At 56.1% G+C, this 21804-nt stretch overlaps 1 protein-coding gene across 13 annotated transcripts in view; it reads left to right on the top strand.

Moving 5' to 3' along the window:
- Positions 1-21804, top strand: part of TMCC1 (transmembrane and coiled-coil domain family 1) — a 72973-nt gene that overhangs the window by 36732 nt on the left and 14437 nt on the right. For 9 of the 13 annotated variants that reach the window (XM_065074774.1, XM_065074773.1, XM_065074767.1 and 6 more), the window contains one exon: positions 20332-21266. In XM_065074774.1, coding sequence (XP_064930846.1) covers positions 20728-21266 — 539 coding nt within the window. In that variant the 5' untranslated portion in view covers positions 20332-20727. Of the gene's footprint in view, positions 1-8766; positions 8941-12036; positions 12190-19260; positions 19388-20331; positions 21267-21804 lie in introns of those variants that run through there. The other 4 variants (XM_065074771.1, XM_065074770.1, XM_021296617.2 and 1 more) reach the window with 3 other exon arrangements.

Below are 21804 nucleotides of genomic sequence, written 5' to 3'. Positions count from 1 at the left end.
GAGGGCAGGTTTGTGAATGGGGAGGGCGGTGGAGCGGTTGGGGTTGGTACGGAGAGGGCTGGTGAGCCCTGGCTGCGCGCGGCCGCAGGGAGACAGACGGCGCTTCTGCTGGAATTGGCCGTGGAACCTCAACCGTCCTCTTGTAAAACTGCCGAGCATTCGTCCAGATGAGCTGCGCTGACGCAAAACACTCTGCTGTAGCTGCTCAGCTGGCGGCGTGATGGTGCCGGGGGTCGGGGAGGGACGCCGTGAGCAGACGGTGTCACCTCCGGGACGGGCAGAGCACGCGGCCCGGGGGACGCTGCCTTCGCCGCTGGGTTCCCAACCTACTATTGAAAGTCACGCAAGTTTAAGAATTTCTCTGAGCTAACTGCCACAGTGTGGGGTTTCAGAAGTGGTGTCCCCATTGGGCAGTGGTGTCCCCATTGGGCAGTGGTGTCCCCGTGGGGCGGTGGTGTCCCCGTGGGGCGGTGGTGTCCCCATTGGGCAGTGGTGTCCCCATTGGGTGGTGGTGTCCCCGTGGGGCGGTGGTGTCCCCTTGGGCAGTGGTGTCCCTGTGGGGCGGTGGTGTCCCCATTGGGCGGTGGTGTCCCCATTGGGCGGTGGTGTCCCCATTGGGTGGTGGTGTCCCCGTGGGGTGGTGGTGTCCCCATTGGGTGCTGGTGTCCCCGTGGGGCTGTGCTGGCCTGGCACGGCCGTGCAGCTGCAAACACGGCTCACCAGTGGTTTGAGAGGTGACCTGAGCTGTGTGCTCGTTGTGATCCAGATGGGACCTTATTGTCCATCTGAGCAGTCACCCTACTGAATCCCAGACAGAGCCTGTACAGCAAATTGAGAGTAAGAATGAATTAATTTGTAGTAGGATCAATGCATCATTACAGTATACATTAGAAATGTACCCGCTTGAGCTGGACAAGGTTCCCTTTACAAACCGATGACAGTTGCCGCTCGCTGGCAGGGGCCGCTCTGGGTGTGCGCTTGCTGGCTAAACCTGAAGTGCATTTATTTCCGAAAACTGTAAACCCAAGTGAGTTAAGTCAGCAAAACAAGCTTGCATTTCCATGTGAGGGGAGCAGGAGGAGCACGAGTCTTTGTTTTTAGGCCCATCTTTTGTCGTGACCAGATTTCCTAAGCATTGCTCAGTTCCTGCGGGTTTTCGTCCCTGGGCCCACGCGGGTCCCGGCGGGCGGCGCTGGGCGCTGGAGCTGGCGCTGCAGACGGGCCCCGGGGCCGGAGCAGCCTGCCCGTGCCAACTGCGAAGCCAGAGAGCGCAGCGCGTCTGTGACCTGGAAAACCGGGGAAGTGCACAGGGAGGTGTCTCTCAGACTGAGTATAGATGAGTATGGTACAGACAACCAGGCTGATTAGCAATTAACAGAACATAATCCATGTGAAAACATGCCTTGTGGATCAATTAACATCTCTTAAAAATAACTTTCTTTTTAAGGATGGATCTGTTATGAATAGATGGTAAACAGTTGTCTGGCTGCAGAGCAGCAAGCTGTGAAGGAGCTTCTCTCGCTTCTCCTTCCCTGGAAGAGTAAATTACCCACCAGCCAACAGCTTCCCAAAACATACAGGGTGTGCTTGCCGTGCTTGCTCAAGGCCTAAAATCAAAGCCTAGTCTTGGCGTGTTTCCCCAGAGGGCCCGTTCCCGCCGTCACAATCGCTCAGGCCGCGTTCTGCCCGTGGTGCTTGGTGAGCAGACCGGCTCCCGGCCCGCTGCCCGGCAGACCCGCTGCCTGGAGGGACGCACCGGGTGAACGGCGCCTTTTAGCCCTTTCAGCCGTGTCCGCAGTCCGGCAGCTCCTCTGGGCTCCCTGAAGCTCCCGGGGCACGGACCGGGTGACGGGCGTTGCGTTTGTCTCCCCTGGGACTGTGCAATGCGAGGCAGGTTTGGAATGGACCTGCAGGGACCTCCTGAGCTCGTGCGGGAGTCTGAGCCAGCTCCCGTCCCAGAGGAGCAGATCCGAGGCCGCATCCTGCCCGGAGCTCTGCGTGTCGCTCACCCACCCGCGCTCCTGCTGGAAGAAAATGAGTGGTGCTTTTCTGTTCCAGGCTGTGTTTCTTTGTTTCTTTGTTTGTTTTAAATAAACTTCTGAGGCCATTGACAGCAGATGTGTTTTGCTTTTTGGTTTTATTCTCCTCCAGAAAACAAGACTTTCAATTCAGATGTGTTCCTGACAGGGTCAGCGACGCCGTGTTTTTAGCAGGCTGGGTGACTGTTCTGCAGCGCGCTCTTGCCGTGCTCGTTCGGAGCTGCAGTTGCTTTCTCAGACACGCATTTGGGGCTCCTGCCAAGGCACCCAGGGTGCTGCTGCCTCACGTTACAGGGTCCTGCTGCGTGCGCGCGGTGCTGCGGTGCTGCGGTGCAGCGTGCCGGGCCGGCGGAGCGCTGCCGGCTGGCCCTGCCCGCGCCGCCATGGACGGCTCGCTGCCGGCCTCCCAGCGCGTACGTCTCAGGCTTCCTCTGCTCTCGGCCGGCGGCCGTGTCGGGCTGTGCGTGCGCTGCTTGGCTGGGCAGGGACCTGGCTCACCCGCGAATGCCCAGGCTCAGCAGTTTTGCTCGCTGCTGCTGCTGCTGAAATTGCTGGTTAGAAATCAGTCTGCCAGCTGCTGCCTATTGCGACGCCGAAGGGGTGAGATGAACTGTCTCCTGTCTGTCCTCTCGAGACCGGGCTAGATTTGTTTCCCTGCTGTTGCTCTATAGTAGGCAATATCCATGGCCAAGCTTGGGCTCGGTATTACAAGAAGGAAAATGCTTGCACTGCTGAACTGTTGTTTGTCCTTTAAGTGTTTGAACTGGTCTTGCTGTGAGGGGAAAGGTTTTGTGTTGGGAGATTCCTTGTGAACTCGAAGAACCTGATTTGAGTGATTCAGTGATCAGAAGAGATTTCTAATACCAGAGGTCCGTGTCCTTTGGGCGACGGTTCGAGCTCCGGCGGTCGTGGTGGCGTCTCCGCGGGAGCTGCGGGTCGGGCTTCCTGCGGGCACCGCTCCGCAAAGGCTGCTGGAGTTGTCCCAGACAGCACGGAAGGGAGAGAATTTGTCAGCAGGTGCTGTGTACAGGCTTAGAAAACAGCAAGGAACGTGAACAGCAGAGGAAACATGGCTGAGATCAGCTTTTAATGTTGTTTGGAATCTCTTTAGCACTTAACAATTGTATTTTATCAGGACAGTAAGGCAGTTTGATGAAACTCCCTGTTACTCAAGACAGAAATGCACGTTTTTGAAAATCTGCCTGCACGTCCTAGTTTTGCTGTAACTGTTTTGGTTGACTTTAAAATCAGGTACTTCACTAAGAAAACAGTGGTGAACCGCACAGCGTCCCCTGCCCTTGATCCGGGTGAACCTCATCGGTGCGGGGCTGCTGGTGGCCCTGGCGCTGTGGGACTCCTGCCCTGTGCCGGCCGGGATCTGCTCCGGGATCTGCTCCCGAGATCTGCTCCCGGGACCTTCCCTGCGGGCACAGACCCAGAGGGTGACGTCCTGTGCCGGGTGACGTGACGTCCTGTGCCGGGTGACGTCCTGTGCCGGGTGACGTGACGTCCTGTGCCGGGTGACGTGACGTCCTGTGCCGGGTGACGTCCTGTGCCGTGCCGGCTGCACACGCGTGTTCCCAGAGGACAGAGCTGCATTGGTGGGACAGAGAAAAGTGAAAATACCGAAAGCATTCAGGCTATCTTCATTTTACGTGGGGAGCCGGTCCTGCTGCGGGCTGTGCTGAGCAGTGGCCAGCACGAGCGCCGCTGACAGAGGTTCAAGGTGAGCTGAGTAAGAGAGATCTTGGATCGTACGGGCTTTGCTGTTTCGCAGCTCACAGGAAGGGGGGTTATATTTTGTATGAGACGTTATCACAGCTGGGCGGAGGCGCCTGCAGAACCAGTACAAACGGTAAGTGACGACTGATCTGCTTAAAAGGAGAAAGTATTTTTAGTCAATCCGTGGTACATATTCCACTTCGATGACTAATACTTTGGGATTTAAAAATTCAGCTTTCTCGTGTCGTCAGTTTAGCTGCAGTTATCTGGCTCTTCAGAACCTCTCCACAAAGCCAGGGAAGATCAGATTTTTGGCCGTTCCTATTCCTGCAGTTGAAGGAAATGTGGGTTAAAGGGAGGGGACATGTTGAGTGTGTTCTTTTATAAGCTGTCAGTGGAAAAAATAGCACAGTGCTACATGTTTAAAAATGTTTTTGTACGTCATCTGCAAGGCAGATTTACATATTTGTTGTTGAAAACAATTTTGAGTTGTGGGAACTTCTCTTTTTGTAACACAGAATAAGGGGTGTTTGGGGTTTTCTGGGTTGCTGGTTTTCTTTTGGTTTTCTTTAATTTTTCCTGCTGCTCTGACATTCTGCTTTCACCAAGAAGTACCAACCCAGACGAGCATTCAGAAGCAAAGAAACAGAAAGAAAAGGAAAGCATTCTGCTTTCCAGGAAGAGTACATGAGCACATCTGGGAGTGACTGTGGACGCGAAGCTCCCTCAGAAATCCAGAAGCTTGTTCTGAGAGGATCTTTCACTTGGGAGCTGAGCGCAGAGCTGTCAGGTTCCCTGGGTCCGAGCAGTTTTAATGAGTTAACAAATGGGCCCGTGTCAGCTCCGCTGAGGTGACCCGTCCTGCCCGGAGCTCGCTGTGCGCTCAGAGCCCATTGAGAGGCAGGGAGCGGCGTGTTAAATATCGACCCACCTGCTGCCTCGCGATTCGGGGCACGGACCCTCCTGCTGCCGAGGGGAGCGCAGGGCGAAGGAGGGTCCCGATGGGAGCGCAGGGCGAAGGAGGGTCCCCAGGGGAGCGCAGGGCGAAGGAGGGTCCCGAGGGGAGCGCAGGGTGAAGGAGGGTCCCGATGGGAGCGCAGGGCGAAGGAGGGTCCCGAGGGGAGCGCAGGGCGAAGGAGGGTCCCGATGGGAGCGCAGGGCGAAGGAGGGTCCCCAGGGGAGCACAGGGCGAAGGAGGGTCCCGAGGGGAGCGCAGGGCGAAGGAGGGTCCCGATGGGAGCGCAGGGTGAAGGAGGGTCCCGATGGGAGCGCAGGGCGAAGGAGGGTCCCGAGGGGAGCACAGGGCGAAGGAGGGTCCCGAGGGGAGTGCAGGGTGAAGGAGGGTCCCGAGGGGAGCGCAGGGCGAAGGAGGGTCCCGAGGGGAGCGCAGGGTGAAGGAGGGTCCCGAGGGGAACCCAGGGCGAAGGAGGGTCCCGAGGGGAGCCCAGGGCGAAGGAGGGTCCCGAGGGGAGCGCAGGGCGAAGGAGGGTCCCGAGGGGAACCCAGGGCGAAGGAGGGTCCCGAGGGGAGCCCAGGGCGAAGGAGGGTCCCGAGGGGAGCCCAGGGCGAAGGAGGGTCCCGAGGGGAGCCCAGGGCGAAGGAGGGTCCTGAGGGGAGCACAGGGTGAAGGAGGGTCCCGAGGGGAGCGGTGAAGACTGAACCACAAGGCAGTTGCCAAAAGACGAGAAGATGCTTTTTGTCATTTCCTTTTTTCAATTGTTCTTTTTTTGTTGTTTGTTTTCTAATTAATTAATAAGAAGAAAGTGTGAGAGGGTCAAGTTTGGTAGTTCAAAAATCTTGACCAGTGTAATAACCAGAAATAGTCGATTTGATATAAAGATATGCAGTAAGCTGGAAGCTGACACATGAAATTGGTTTAAAGAAAATGCAAACCTTTTCAGGCACTGCTGCTTGCCTTCCCAAGTTTATTGGCGTTAGCAATAGAGCTGAGACTAAAAGAAATGGTTTTTCTGGGGCAGGGCTGTGTTCGTGTCACTTGGAGCTCCTCGGGGTGCGGGGCTGGTGCGTGCGCCAGCAGCCTGCAGAATGGAACACCGGGCCCACTTGGAAATGGCCCATTTCATCACTCTGCAGTTTTTAGGTTGCGCTTTATTGGTAAACTTAGTCCTTTAGGCGGACTGGGCACTTTGCCTGGATCGTGGCTTCTGCTGAACCAGAGGGGTGTTGCACAGTATGCTAAAAGTTTTTATTTTGTATTTTACCATGTTGGGAAAATGGAAGGTACTTTTTTCACATGGAGGTTTCTAACAGGTTAACCAATTATTGCTTATTTAAACAAAAGAAAAAGACTGGAACCACTGAAGACCATCACCTTCCTCTCGCTCCTTCTGTCTCGTGTTCAGCGCTGCAGAAACGTTCCGAATGTTGTAGGAAAAGTGCTTGGGGAAAGGAAGGGCTGCTTTTCTTACCGTGGTTGAAACTGAGGCAAGAAACTGAACGGTAACGAGGAAAGCAAGTCCTGTACAGAGCATCCTCGAGCGAAACCTTCCAAAGGCAAATACAGTGGAAACTGACTTTGTCCCGGTGGTATACAGAGGAGGGGAGCTCCGGGTCTGTGCGGTGACTCTGAAGTCTAGGAGCTTAAATTAGAAGGTAAATGTTAAATAATGCATTATCTTAAAGTGCTTCTAATCCAAATGGTACCCTATGCCATTAGGTTATAGTAGCTTTTATCATTTTTAGCTTGTATATGCCAGCAAGAATGTTGAGGTGGCTTCAGCCCATCCCTGGGCAGTGAGCACAGGGACAGTGTCGGGTCCCCAGCTGGGGCTGGTGGGGAGCAGGAGCAGGGCCATGGAGCAGGAGCAGGGCCGTGGAGCAGGAGCAGGAGCAGGAGCAGGAGCAGGAGCAGGAGCAGGAGCAGGGCCGTGGAGCAGGAGCAGGAGCAGGAGCAGGGCCGTGGAGCAGGAGCAGGAGCAGGGCCGTGGAGCAGGAGCAGGGCCATGGAGCAGGAGCAGGGCCATGGAGCAGGAGCAGGAGCAGGAGCAGGAGCAGGAGCAGGGCCGTGGAGCAGGAGCAGGAGCAGGAGCAGGAGCAGGAGCAGGGCCGTGGAGCAGGAGCAGGAGCAGGAGCAGGGCCGTGGAGCAGGAGCAGGAGCAGGGCCATGGAGCAGGAGCAGGAGCAGGAGCAGGGCCATGGAGCAGGAGCAGGAGCAGGAGCAGGAGCAGGAGCAGGGCCGTGGAGCAGGAGCAGGAGCAGGAGCAGGGCCGTGGAGCAGGAGCAGGAGCAGGGCCGTGGAGCAGGAGCAGGAGCAGGAGCAGGGCCGTGGAGCAGGAGCAGGAGCAGGAGCAGGGCCGTGGAGCAGGAGCAGGAGCAGGAGCAGGGCCGTGGAGCAGGAGCAGGAGCAGGGCCATGGAGCAGGAGCAGGAGCAGGAGCAGGGCCGTGGAGCAGGAGCAGGAGCAGGGCCGTGGAGCAGGAGCAGGGCCGTGGAGCAGGAGCAGGGCCGTGGAGCAGGAGCAGGAGCAGGGCCATGGAGCAGGAGCAGGGCCGTGGAGCAGGAGCAGGGCCGTGGAGCAGGAGCAGGGCCGTGGAGCAGGAGCAGAGGCTTTCCCATCTGTTTGCTTATGCTAGCCATTGTAAATTAATTTACTGTCTAGAAACCATTACTTCCTGTTGATATACATCGGTAAGTTTAGATAAATCTCGTTACTAAGTGTTGCCCTTCCTAAGGGTTCTGTAGAAATTTAGCGCAATTATGAATTCAAAGTTAGCTATAACCAATTTCTGTATCTGGACAAAACTTAGACATGAACATGGAGATCTTTGAGAGCTCTTAAATATTTAATATCACTTATTGCAGAAACAGATGCAAAGATTCAACTAGGTTTTTTAATACAATTATTGTAAAACTTTATTCGTACCTGCCAAAGTCCGATTTCATGGTTTTCCATGTTCACCGGGACAGGGAGGACGTCCATAAGTGTGCTGTACAGCAGGTGTTCTGTACTGCTCGTGTAAAAATACAGTCCTTTGGGATTTACCTAGGGGGGATTTCCTAGTTCAGTTGGGAGAAAGCTGAGCCTGTTACGTTTCAAGCAGATCAGGAGAATTATGAATTCCTTGGGGTTTAGAAGGAACGTGGGCTGGTGTGAGATGGCAGTCCCGCTGGACTCGCGGCGCTCGCCGCTTCGGGCGGGCCGGGTTGAGTCCGCGTGCCCGGCGCTGACACGTCTGCGCGGCTGAGCCGGCAGGAAACCACACCGGACAACGAGAACTATGATGACATTTGCAATAATTTGACTATTTTACAGTTGCAGGTGGATAAAACTAAGGTATACACTGTACAGGTCACATGCGTTGTGATAAATACTCATATTATGTCTAGCTTGGATATGAAAAGGTATTTACAATGTACAACCACAGATTTAGTCAGGCACAAAAAGTGCATGATGGAGAAATTGTTTTAACTGACAAAGCTTTCACTGCTGTGAGCATCAAGAGTTAAGAAAACGAAAACTTAACATACATATCCCTGCATGGATGGAACACCTGTGTTTTATCCCTAAACTTCTTGGTTTTAAGGGGTCTTGGAAAGAGTTCTTGTCTTGTTGTAAGGGTCATATGAGCATCTAATCTCTAAGTTTTTAAGCTGCATCAAAGCTCATTTGCCTTCCCGCTCCGTCCCTCCTCTCTGCGCTTTCACCAAGTGTTGCAGGAAGGCGGCGCAGCGGGAACCAGCCGAGCTGCAGCCCCGGGGCCCTGGGCCGGTGCGGGAGGCGCCGGGGCTGCCGCGTCCCCTCCCTGCCCTCCTCAGCGCTGCGCTGGTTGTGAGGCGCTTTCTGCGCTGGACTGGCACACCTGGGAACACCTGTGTGCCCCGGCCCCTGCGGCTTGATCCCGGGGCCGGGCTCTGCGGGGCCGGGCTCTGCGGGGCCGGCTCTGGGCGCGGCAGCACCGCGTCCTCGCAGCGCTGGGACCCGCGCAGCCCACGGCTGGGCCGCGACTGCCAGAGCTGGGATTCTGTTTGCACGGAAGAGTTCCTGTCAGTGTTTTCTGGTGGTGTTTCTGTCCATTTGTGAGTATAGAAGTCTACTTTGAAGAGCACCGGTGCCAGTCGCCGCGCTTTGCGAGTGTCACGCACCATGCTGAAGAAGACATGCGTTCCTCTTCGGTGAGGAGCGGAGCTGGTTTCTGTTAATGGAGGTGATATTCAGCCTGGTAGGTTGGTTTTGGTCTTAATACTTTGTCAAGCTTGCGAAGGCTATATGACTATATTAAATATAAAAATTAACATGTTTTCATGGATTTGTTTGTTGCTTTAAATGGTGAAACGGTCTGTCTGAACAGCAGTAGAATTCCCACGGGTCACACTACGTTGTGTCCATCATAAACTGCTTCCTGAATACGGCTAATGACGTTTGTGCAAGAAATTTCCCTTCCCTTTCACCTCTGTCAGATGGGATCTGCTGTCATCATGTGTAAAGGTCTTGCAAATCTGCAGGTTTCTCAGTATATATACTGTTTTTCAAGAGCAAAATCTGCCATAAGAACGTAAACCAATTCCTTGAAAAAGTGAATTCTAACCCTTTTTTTAAAATGTCTTGTCGTTGTGTTAGATTGTGATGCAGAATCTAGTGTGTGCCCTGAACTCACACAGTTACAGAAGTGGTTTCAGTTTCTGTATTGAGCCTGGACAGGCTTTTTTTAGTGGAGCTTTCTCACTGGACTCCTACAGCAGGGCGGACGCCTTTTGGCCTGGTTCTTGCTTCTGCCTGGCCGGGGGCAGAGCCGGTGGAGTCAGGAGCTGTTGGCTCTGGTGCCGCGGCGGGCAGCGCTGCATTGGACGGTGCTGCATTGGGCAGTGCTGCATTGGACGGTGCTGCATTGGGCAGTGCTGCGTTGGACGGTGTCACGGCGGGCAGTGCTGCATTGGACGCTGCTGCGTTGGGCAGCGCTGCATTGGACGGTGCTGCATTGGGCAGCGCTGCATTGGGCAGTGCTGCATTGGGCAGTGCTGCATTGGACGGTGCTGCATTGGGCAGTGCTGCGTTGGGCAGTGCTGCATTGGACGGTGTCACGGCGGGCAGTGCTGCATTGGACGGTGCTGCATTGGGCAGCGCTGCATTGGACGGTGCTGCATTGGGCAGTGCTGCATTGGGCAGTGCTGCATTGGACGGTGCTGCATTGGGCAGCGCTGCATTGGACGGTGCTGCATTGGGCAGCGCTGCATTGGACGGTGCTGCATTGGGCAGTGCTGCATTGGACAGTGCTGCATTGGGCAGCGCTGCATTGGACGGTGCTGCATTGGGCAGTGCTGCATTGGGCAGTGCTGCATTGGACGGTGCTGCATTGGGCAGTGCTGCATTGGACAGTGCTGCATTGGGCAGCGCTGCATTGGATAGTGCTGCATTGGACGGTGCTGCATTGGGCAGCGCCGCATTGGACGGTGTCACGGCGGGCAGTGCCGCATTGGACGGTGATGTGGCGGGCAGTGCCGCATTGGACGGTGCCGCACGTTGCTGCCAAACTCTTCTGTGTGCCCAAAGTGTCTGGCTGATCTCGAAGATTTGCAGGTGTGGGGTGGATCCTCATGTGGTAGCTTTGCTGGGTTGAAATCCGTATGCCCTTTGCTAGAGCAGTGCTCTCATGATCAGAGAACCTCAGCATCTAATAGTCCCACATGGTAATCAGGTTTTGGGGACTCTTACCATTTAACGCTGAGAATACCAGTGGAGAACTGGTAATGCGAATGTCAGCTGAATTAGATTTCCTGTAATTTCTGGGTTTTGCAGTCATTTTCGTGGCACTACCTTGCAGTTTTGAGTAGATGTCAGTATGGTAAGTTCCGTTGTTTTAATTTTTATTCATTCTGTGCATGTTTCCGCCTCAGCCCCTGCGGAGCCTGGGGTCCCTGCGGACGCGGCTGCTGAACAGGACCGGCTGCGGGGCGGCTGTGCCGCAGCAGCGCTACCGGCCGGGTTCGGAGCCGCCGCCGCGGGCACAGCCGCGCTGGGGCCTGTTGTGTGTGCGGGCGCGAGGCGGAGCGGCAGCCGCGGCCGGCAGAGCCCGGCGCCGTGCCAGGCGGGGTTTGGTGCTGCAGGGCCGCGCCTTGAGCCCAACTCCTGCCTGCCGCTGTCCCCCCGCGTCCTGCTCGCTGGCGTCACGCAGCGCTCCTGTGGACGCGTTCAGTATCCGCACACAGCGTGCCTTGCCTTCTGCACGAATCAGACTGGATTTTCAAGCTCTGTGTAACGTTTTCATTGTCAATTCCTGCTGTAACTGTCCCTTACCATGTACTGGCTCTTTCAACATAACGCTTTTCCAGAAATGCCATCTGACATCCTAGTATAATTTAAGACAGTGGGGTTTTTAGCTGTTTTTCCTCTAACCCTGGTTCCTGCAAAGCACATTTTCAGGTTTTAATTCCTCTTTTTTGTATTTTCTAATGAAAGCTGAATTTTGCTTAGTAATATTTTCTTCCAAGTTGCCAAGTTAGTCAAGAGTTTCCGTGCCAGTGAAAGGGACAGGGAGCTCGAGGGTGGCAGTTCGGAGGTGCTGAGGTTTCGTCCTGCGCCAGTGGCGGCTGTGGTTAAATGGTGTTGCTGCCTCTGTCCTATCCAGATCCTTCCAAGACAGTTTCAGCTTTCTAGGCAATCACATTAATCTCTGAACGTTTTATTTAGTGATTATTAAATAGCCGTGTGTCAGTCATGCTACAAACAGAGCAAGTAGCTTATAGGTGGTGCGTCTTTCACTCTCCATTTTCGACTCTGAATCTCGGCACCGCGTCCGTTCAGTGCGTCTGAGGAACGCGGGTCACGGCGGTGCAGCCGGTTCGCCGGCGCTGCGGCCGGATTGCTCATGGTGCAGCCGGTTCGCCGGCGCTGTGGCCGGTTCACTCACGGTGCGGCCGGATTGCTCACGGTGCAGCCGGTTCGCCCGCGGTGTGGCCAGTTCGCGGGCGCTGCGGCCGGTTCGCGGGCGCTGCGGCCGGATTGCGCACGGTGCAGCCGGTTCGCCGGCACTGCAGCCGGATTGCGCACGGTGCAGCCGGTTCGCGGGCGCTGCGGCCGGTTCGCTCACGCTGCGGCCGGATTGCTCACGGTGCAGCCGGTTCGCAGGCGCTGTGGCCGGCCCGGATCGCGGGCCGCACTTGGGGCTGGAAGGTGCGGGTTTTACAGCAGCGCCATGCGCTGAGCGGGAAGGAGAAGCCGTGTGGCTTTAAATGCCGCGGGCCCGGAGCTGCGCGGGGCGGGCGGGCGGCGATGGCCGGGGCGGGCCGGGCCGGCGGCCGGATGGAGCCGGGCGTGCGGCGGAGGGAACCGGGGGCGGCCGGGCCCGGGGGCGGCGGGACGCGGAGGGCGGCCCCGGCGGAGCCCGGCGCGGGGCGCTGCCCTGGGCCCCGGCATGTTCCTGTGCTGCTGCACCTGCGTGTGCTGCCCCCGGGACTGGGGCGAGCCCGGCAAGGTGAGGCTGCCGGCACCCGCGGCCGCTGCCCGGGGCGCTGGGCTGTTCCGATCCTGTCTGGGAGGTCGTGGCCCCGTCCTGTGGCATCGGCCCCGGGAACGCTGCGTTTGCCCCCGACACTGCTGTTGCATTTCTGGGGTGGGTTTTTTATATGGCTTTTCTTCACTTCGCAAGCTGGGAAGTATGGAAGAGGCTCCTGTCTGAGTGAGTGCTGCGAACCGTAAACAAGATGAAACGTGGTGCTGGTTTGGGGGGGTTTCTGTTTGCATTATTTTGGGGTTTGGCTTGTATGATACAATGAACAATGACAAGTAAATGCAGCCCCATGTCAGACAGAGATGTTTGGATTGGTAGCTCTTTGTGTGACCTCTTGTTTTGCTGTTTTAGCTGTGCAAAATGTGTGGCCAGCAAGTAGTAAACAAACTGCAGAATCATATTTTTCCTCCAGGTAAAAAAATAGTAAGTGTCCTGTTTCCGTAGGCTGGTGACCTTCAGGCGTGAATAAGTACTTTTCCTCGGTTTCCTTTGGCTGTATAGCTGGGCACTGCCCTTTCACAAGTCCGAGTTAATAATAAGCTGTATTTCCCCTACATTTTTTAAATATCGAAGAGAGACAGTAAGGGCTTTGACACTCTGATGGCCAATGCAGAGTAGGAGGTATTTCTCTGTGAGTTGTTGCCGTCAGCTCTCCAGGGCGTTGTGGCTCAGTGTCTGGGGAAAAAAGAAATATGGGATCCAGACTTATTTTTGCTGTTTGCCATAGCTGAAAGTTTGCCCAGGGTCTGTTATCATTTGCAGAAGGCATGGTTGAGAAATAGCACGGCGTTACCATTGTTTTTGAAGCATATATGTCTAATCACGTCTATTTAGGAGACTCATCGTTTTCCGCTGGGAAGATCTGGATATCAGGTCCGCTTTCTCTGCCCGCGTTCCTCGGTGCCCATGATAGAAGTGGCACAGGCGGCTCTTGGGAGCAGCTCTGCGGTGCGGGTGCTGAGGGCGCGGGAGGAGAGGAGCGGTGATTCAGAGCCCACGTTCCAGGCTGACAGATGTGTACATGTAACGTGAGGCTAAAGCCTCCCCTCTTGCAGCCGGGGAGCGCAGTGGCGCTGCCGCCGTGTCTGTGCCGCTGCGCGCAGGGCGCCCGGCAGCTCCCACTGGCGCCGCGGGGACGCTGCTGCGGGAACGGGGCCTCCGGGTGGGGTGCTGGGGGAGCGGTGCCTCCGGGTGGGGTGCTGCGGGAGCGGTGCCTCCGGGTGGGGTGCTGCGGGAGCGGTGCCTCCGGGTGGGGTGCTGGGGGAGCGGTGCCTCCGGGTGGGGTGCTGCGGGAGCGGTGCCTCCGGGTGGGGTGCTGCGGGAATGGTGCCTCCGGGTGGGGTGCTGGGGGAGCGGTGCCTCCGGGTGGGGTGCTGCGGGAGCGGTGCCTCCGGGTGGGGTGCTGCGGGAATGGTGCCTCCGGGTGGGGTGCTGCGGGAGCGGTGCCTCCGGGTGGGATGCTGCGGGAATGGTGCCTCCGGCTGGGGTGCTGCGGGAGCGGTGCCTCCGGGTGGGATGCTGCGGGAACGGGGCCTCCGGGTGGGGTGCTGCGGGGACTTCTCGCTTTTTGCAAGAACACTGAAAGCAACATGGTGACTTCAGTGTCCAGTGACGGCAGTGCTTGCGGTGGATGTCTGGAGCAGTGCCCTGTCGCCTCACCCTGCTGGTGTCCGCCGAGCGCACCTTTCCCTCGTGTGCTCGCTGTTGAGAGTTTCCAGGTTGTGCAGCGCACGCGTGCGTGTCCCCGTGCCGCGCTGCTCCCGCGTGTCCGCGGCCGGCGGAGCCTGCCCCGTGGGCAGTGCTGGGGTTGGCTGGGCCGCGGGGCGCCCGGCGCAGCTCCCGCACACAGCTTGCTGCAGGCGGCAGACGAGCTGCTGCGCTGGGTGAATGTTGTATGAGAAAGGCTTTAGATAAGGGAACAATATGTCGAGAAATGCTATACGGGAATGGCAAGGAATATGTTCACAGGAAACGTGAACCGTGCTGGTTTGAAGTATTTATCTTTTTGTGTAAACTTTGATTGGATCAGCTGCTCCCAGGATGAATTTCGGTTGCAGTCACTCTGGGTTCTACTGCAGAAAATCCTACAACTGAAAATAAATGACACGACATGAAGTAATTGTAGAAGGGCAGCTGCTGCGCTCGTGTGCAGGTGCGGTGCCCTTGGGCCAGGCACCCGGGGGCGCCTTGCGCACCGAACCGCGGCAGCGGCAGGTCTGGACCGCGGGCCGGGTCCTCGCTCGGCGGGCGGCCGCTCTGTGCAGAGACGTCCTCTCCCAGACCAGCTTGGTTCCAGTGCCTTGCACGCCAAATTTAATGTGCAATCTGAGGATTAAACTCTGTTCTTTACAAATGAATATGTAAGATGTAATAATAATCTGTGTTTATCAGATAGCAGCTCGAAGTGTAAAAAACCCTCAAAACTGCTCTCTGGGAAGTGTTAACCATCATTTTGCATCTAAGGCAGTAAGATGTGACTCACGTGTATTGGGGAAACCAGAATGAATTTTTTAAAAAAGGGCAAAAAGTCCTGTTCGTCTACAGTCACTTTCCAATAGAAACTTGTATAATTTGTTTCCCGATCCACCCTCTCTGCCCAGTTCCTATACTTAGCTTCTGTTCAGCTTTACCTCATTTCCTGTCCTTATTATTGTAGCTTCTGTCCTGATTGGCAATCCCCTCTTGACTAAAAGCCTTCAGCTGCTAAGATATACATCAGTGAATGTTATTTTGGCCATATCTTTTGCTGTGTCGTCCTTTTTCACCTCAGAAATCAAGTTCCTGCCAGCCCTTGTGTGTAATTCAGTTCTTTCCCGTTTTTCCGCTCGCTCCTGGTCGTGCCTGACCCGAAACGTCGCTGTCACTGCCCAGCCTGCTCGGCGGCACCGCCGTTTTCCTCTTGACGGGTCTGTAGCTTTGCCAAACCATCTCTGAATTGGTTAATGTTAACCAAGCCTTGCTCTCTTGCATTCAAAAACATCTTTTCTCAGGGTTTCAGAAGTTTGGGGTCAAGAAGGCGACGGTCCCGGCCCGACAGGGGCTGTCCGGCAGCGCGAGTGGGGGTACGCAGGTGTGGAACCGCCGCCTGCGGTTCTTGCTGGCGCAGCCACACGGTGTCACCTGGCGGCAGCACCGGCCACCGGTCCCTCCGCCCCGGCGACCGCTGAGCTCGGGCATGGCTGCTGCTGGCAGACAGGAGGAAAGTACAACTGCCTGCTGTATAGATAAACTCTGCTTCTGCACCCGGAAGAAGCAGCACACGGAGTCACATCTTCATTTCCTATTGAGCTGGGTGACAAGGTCGTGGCAGTCAGGCTGCGGCTGGCTTCACCACATTGACTTTGGGGCCTGTGGTCGGTTTTGCAATGGGCCAGTTTTGGGGACACTGCCCGCCCGGTGGGGCGGGTGTCACCGCGGCTCGGGTGTCAAAAGGTGGCACACAGGGACGTGACTGCCAATGACTGCGTTTCACTGAGTACATTGAAGGTACCTCATGGTAATTAGTCATCTTTAAACATCTCAGTTGTACCTCACGAGATTCTGTACCTGGCTTCACACAAACATGCGTTTAGGTGGTTTAATGCAGATCTGTAGTGGTACTGGGGCCGAAGGGCCTCAGCGTGTTTTGCGTTGTCCAAGTGCTGAGAGAGAGAAATGAGGAAGAGCACAGCAATGAGAAATTACAGCGTCGTTCCGAGACGCGGTGGCTGGCGGCCTGTCCCCGAGTCCGGCGCCGGGATCCCCTGCAGCCGCTCGGTTTCGTACTCGTAGAGGCGGCTCTTCCCGAGGTGCGCTGGAGGAGCCAACGGGAATTCGGGGCTGCTGGCAGTTCAGCAGAAGCCGCAGCAGCACCCCAGGGCTCCCCGTGCTCCGGCACGTGCCTTGTTGAGCAGGTGCTTGTGTCCGGGTCACCTCTGCGGTAGAACGCGTTCTGCTTCGGCCTCCTTTGACTCCGCAGAATAAGAAATATTACCAAGTTCACGGTGGGATGGAAACAAGAAAATTGAAGCTAAATCTGAGAACCATGCATTCTAAATAATCTCAGGCCCTCCTTTCTATGGATATCTTCCCGCTCACAAAATTCATTGAATCTAAAGGAACTTGATCCTTAATATTGCCAAAATATACTTTCTGTAAACCTTATACTTGGTGCAATTTGCAATCTTCTTTCTTTTAGAGGGAAAAACAATATACAGTGTTCCACACTGACATCCAGGAATGAGTGCGTTGGACACGGGAGGGTGTACCAGGGCCCGCGCGCCCAGCTGCGGTTTGCACGCGGCAGCAAGGGGGAGAGCGGCGTTCCCCCTGGCTCTTGGTTCCTGCGTCGGCAGCAGAACACGGGCACCTCGTCACGGAGAGCACCTCCCGAAAGAGCTCTGAGCCTGCCTTTGTGGTGGTACTGTCTGCTTTCAGAGCTCACTGTTCTGTTTCTGCAAAGAACTTTCGCAGGCACTTTTAATTTTCACTGTTCTGTTTGTTTGCGTTATTTTATGGTGGGTTTGTCCCCCCTCCCTAAAAATTTCATGTAAAGATACGTTAAACAGTTTGTCAGTGTGGAGTCGAGGCGCAGCTCAGCACACGGGGCAGGAGGTAAGTAACTCCGTATGCAGCTGGAGTGTGCGGAGCCAGGAGTGATCCCCTCTGCGGAGCGCTCAGGTCACAGCCGCAGCGACCGCGCGGCACGGCTGGGAACACGGAGCACGCGAGGCCCTGGTGCGAGGGACGAGGCCGCGAGCGACGCCCTTTTTTCTCCTCTACTGTTTATTCCGCGTGAGGTGTCAAGTCGAGATCTTGCTGACTCTCGCACCGGCTGCCAGGCACTGCGGCTCCCCGGCGGGTGCCGGTCCCTGCTCCTCACATCCCGGCAGCCGCGCCAACCATGCTGTTAATGAGGTTAATGAGGGCGTTTCCTCGCAGGAAGCGCCAAGTGCGTGACTGGCTGTGAGGCCCCAGACGTCTCCGCGTGTCGCGGTGCTGCCTTCAGCCCCCGCGTGAAGGAGCTGAGCAACCGGTGGGTGTTTGGGTGGTGAGTTCTCTGGCACGGGGTGCACAGTCAGAGGTGTGATTAATCACCTGATTAATCACCCCCCGGGCTGCTCTCCACGGGCGTCGCCCTCCGCTCCCGCCTGTCCTTGCCCTTGTGCCGTGTGGCGCGTTCCGGTCACGTTCCTGGAGCTCGGGACGGGAGGGCAGCAGGAGCCGAGCGGTCTGCACAGCGGGCTTGCCCCGAGCCCTGCTGGTTCAAAACCCACAGTGTCCTGGTGCGTGACTGCGCTGTGCGCGTTCGCTGGAGCAGTTTTAAAAGAAGGGCGGAACACCTTTAAAGGAACTGTTGTGTTTAACCTGCAGCAATGCCAGAAGGCTGTGTGTCGCAGAATAGATGTTATACATAGAAAAACTCTTACAGGAGGGAAAGCCTGATGGTGTTGCAAGTGCTGGGGATGTGATGGGATCTTGAGGGGAGAAAGCACAAGGTCCTCACAGGATTTCACTGGACTCCTGGCAAAGCCAGCGCGGGTGCGGGCCGGCGGGCCGTGCCGTCTGCCCCGCGTGCGGGAGCTGCGGTGCCGCCGGAGGGACTCACTGAATCGGTACAAACATTGGCCATCACGGGATTTGATTTACCAGCATCTCCTCAGGAGAGCTGCCAGTTTCCTTAAATTAATAATGTCACCACCATTTCCCAAGGACCCGGATTGTGCTGAGTCTTCCCCTTCTAAAGCCTTGTCAATATGGAGAAAGTACTTATGTTATCTCAGTTCTGTTCCAGAACAGCACTGTAGCTATTCAGTTTATCTTCTGTCGCAGATGCGGGAAGATGACCTGAGGAGGTAGGCTGAAGTCAATTTAAAAGGGGAGAAGATAAAGTTTATACAAAGTTTTTCTGCCACAAAACTCATGTCTGAGAAGAAGAGTGTACTATTTGTGTAATTACACACACAAACATGCTAATTAGACCCAACTAGGAGTACATCAGGCTGATAGGAGCTCCTTATTGCTCGTGTTGAACCGCGGGAGCTGGTTTTCACTCCACGCGGGCATCCCTGTGCATGCGGGATCTGCGTCCTTCAACACCACACGGAAAAGCCGGATCCGTGGCGGTCCTAGGAGAGTCTCAGTGAACCTGCAGGTGTGGGGAAGCGGCACCTTACCGAACCTGTTCCGCTTCCGAGCACACGTCCCTGGATCTCAGAGACGGAGTGCTCTCTGTGCAGTGCTGATGTCATGCATGTTGTTGGTCCCAGTGATTAATATGAATTCTTGGCACTGACTTTCCATTAAACTATCCAGAGATATCCAGGGTTTCTAGAAATAAACCTGCTTAAGAGAGCAGTTGATATTTCTGCAGTCGCTACAGACTGGAAACTGATATTCTGTGGTTTCCAGCAACTGAACTCCTCCAGAAACTGGATCTGTCGAGTTTTCCGTGTGTCTGCTTGGTTTTCCCGTCGTGTGATGGGGGCGCGGGACAGGACTGTGCTGTTGCTGTGTTAAACCAGAACTGTGGAGCGTTGAAACTAGAGAAGGGGGTGCAGTTAACTCTAATAGCATTTTTTGTTTTGTAAAGTATATGTTCACAAGACAAATATGGAAACGTGTTCTGCGTTTGGGGAGCAAGCTGTGCATTGGCTGGTGGTGGTTTAAATGACACAGCATGGGATGCCGCCCGGTGTTTAAATCACGCTGTTGGTTCTGGGAGGATTAGAAATGAGTACCACGGAAGCTCGTTTGCTAAATGCGTAGGACGTGAATCACAACCTGTTTATCCATCGTGCTCTAGGGCTGTTTTCTGCATCTAGCGAAGCCAAGATGTGTATCTGGTTTTGCGTGGCTGAAACGCGATTGAAACAACTGTGGGTTTTGATAATGTAAACGGCAGCAGCACCGGGCGTCGCTGCGGGACTTCGCCTTGCGGAACAGCGGCAGGGCTCGGGAAGCAGAACCGCGTTACGGGAGAGGTGACGGGGCCTGAAGGGGCGTCTGGCCGACCGGGCACCGAGGGGACCTTAAGGGGCGGGGCTCCTTGGGGGCGGGGCCGAGGGCGGGGCTCCTCAGGGGCGGGGCCGGGCCAGGTCCAGGCGGCGCGGGGCGGAGCAGCCATGCCGGAGCCATGCGCGGGGAGCGCGCGCTGCTGCCGGGCCGGGCCCAGGAACCGCGGGTACAGCCGGGACGGGACGGGACGGGACGGGACGGGACGGGACGGGACGGGACGGGACGGGACGGGACGGGCCTGGCTTGGCTGGGCCGGGCCGGGCCGGGCCTGGCTTGGCTGGGCCGGGCCGGGCCGGGGGCGCCGCGGGGTCCCCGCGGCCGCAGGAGCGGGGTCGGCACTGGGCCCGGCCGGCCCAGCGCGGGGTCCGTTCTGCGTTGGCTCCGCTGCCCCCTCCCGGGGCGGCCGCTGTCGGGCTCAGCTCCGCGCTGTCCCGGGAGGGAGCGTGGCGGGGCGGCCGCGCTGCCCGGGCCGCCCGCCTTCCAGCCGCGGGGGGCGCGGCGGGTTCGGTTTGGCGCTGGTGTGCGCTGACAGCGGTTGACCTGTCCTGGCTGAAATGGGGTTTGTCCTTTGGACCCCGCTTGTGCTCCCGGAGCAGCTGCTGCGGGTTGCGGGCAGGGGGCTTTGTCAGGGCTGAGCGGCTCTTTGTGCCGGGTTTGTGCGGTACCACGGCAGATCTCTGGTTTTCTGGTAGGTTTTGTCACTGTCGGCTGTCACACAAGCAGGTGAAGCACTGGGAATAACTCGGGTTTGCTGTATACTTGATCTGCGTGGTTTCTGTTACCTTCTCTGTCTTCTTACTCGCCAGTTGATAGAACTGCTGACTTTGTACCAGAACTTGAGAGAGCTCAGCCTGCCAAACCTGAGTGCCCAGTTGTGCTTTGTGCTGGAGCTTTTGGTTGTTTGAAGCCATTAAGTTGGCTTAAGTATGAGGGGCTTGCCCTTTCCTCAGTTTTTACAGATGTTTTTAAAGCACGTGAAGCTCAGTTTATGGATACTGTACTTTGGCCAGCTGAAAAAGATGCAGAATTGCATCAGCTTGTCAAGCTGATTGGCATAAAGAAGGGGGTTTCTGTCGGGGAAGCACTGACGCCTCTGTCTGTCCTTCCCAGATCGAGCGGCTGGAAGTCAGCAGCCTAGCGCAGACCTCCAGTGCGGTGGCCTCCAGCACTGATGGCAGCATCAACGCAGACTCTGTGGATGGGACCCCGGACCCGCAGCGCACTAAAGTGGCCATCACGCACCTGCAGCAGAAGATACTGAAGTTGACCGAGCAGATCAAAATCGAACAAACAGCCCGTGATGACAACGTGGCAGAGTACCTGAAACTGGCCAACAATGCAGACAAGCAGCAGAGTGCCCGCATTAAACAGGTGTTTGAGAAGAAGAATCAAAAGTCAGCACAGACCATCTTGCAGCTGCAGAAGAAACTAGAACACTACCGTCGAAAGCTGCGAGAGATTGAACAGAATGGGATCCCTCGGCAGCCGAAGGATGTCTTCAGGGATATGCATCAGGGCTTGAAAGATGTTGGAGCAAAAGTCACTGGCTTCAGTGAGGGAGTAGTAGACAGCGTGAAAGGTGGGCTGTCCAGTTTCTCCCAAGCCACGCATTCAGCAGCAGGAGCTGTGGTTTCCAAACCCCGGGAGATTGCCTCCCTCATAAGGAACAAGTTTGGGAGTGCAGACAACATTGCTAATCTGAAAGACTCCTTAGAAGAAGGCCAGGAAGATGGGACAGGAGGCAAGGCTCTAGGTGTTATTCAGAACTTTCAGTCAAGCCCAAAGTATGGCAGTGAAGAGGATTGCTCCAGTGCCACATCAGGCTCCGTGGGGGCCAACAGCACGACAGGGGGCCCTGTGGGAGCTTCCAGCTCCAAAACAAACACTCTGGATATGCAGAGCTCAGGGTTTGATGCAATACTGCATGAGATTCAAGAAATTCGAGAGACACAGGCAAGACTGGAAGAATCGTTTGAGGATCTTAAGGTTCGCTATCAGAGGGATTACTCGTTGATAATGCAGACTCTGCAGGAGGAGCGGTACAGGTACGTGCTCTTGTACTTTGTGTCACGCTAAGCCCTGGGCCGCAGAGCCCGGCAGTGCTGCGCAGCCGCTGGTCCAGCAGCCTCGTTCGGACGGGGGTTTTGCAGCCGCCTCAGGATTTTGCCCTCCCAGCTCTGTCGTTTGTAAATATTGGTATTTTGCTGCTTGTCTCCTTTTCTGCATGAGAAAAAAATAGCAAGGAAAAAGGTTATTTTGGAGTGTTTTCAAAACAAAAGGTTGCGCCAAAATGTTTAGAAAGGTGTATCAAAAGACCAGGAGTACATTGATGCAGTTACTGCTATCCAGCCAGTGCTTTGCCCCACAAAAATCCTGTGGAGGTTTGGGCCAAGCAGGAGACAGGGGACATGTGGGCAGTATCCTGGCCCTGCCTCCTCCACCCCTCGGGTCCATATTTGCCAGAGAAAGAAATATCCAGCTTTCTTGGGGCTCTTCAAGAAGACATGATCTTGCCACATGCCAAAAGTAGGATCTGCCCTTCCCTTCTCTGCTCAGCCCCACAGGGGCAGGGTTTGGTGAAAT

The sequence above is a fragment of the Columba livia genome, chromosome 10, assembly GCF_036013475.1.
Source record: "Columba livia isolate bColLiv1 breed racing homer chromosome 10, bColLiv1.pat.W.v2, whole genome shotgun sequence".
Classification (NCBI taxonomy): domain Eukaryota; kingdom Metazoa; phylum Chordata; class Aves; order Columbiformes; family Columbidae; genus Columba; species Columba livia.
The sequence above is the reverse complement of the archived record's forward strand: the minus strand, read 5'-3'. Positions and strand labels throughout refer to the sequence as shown.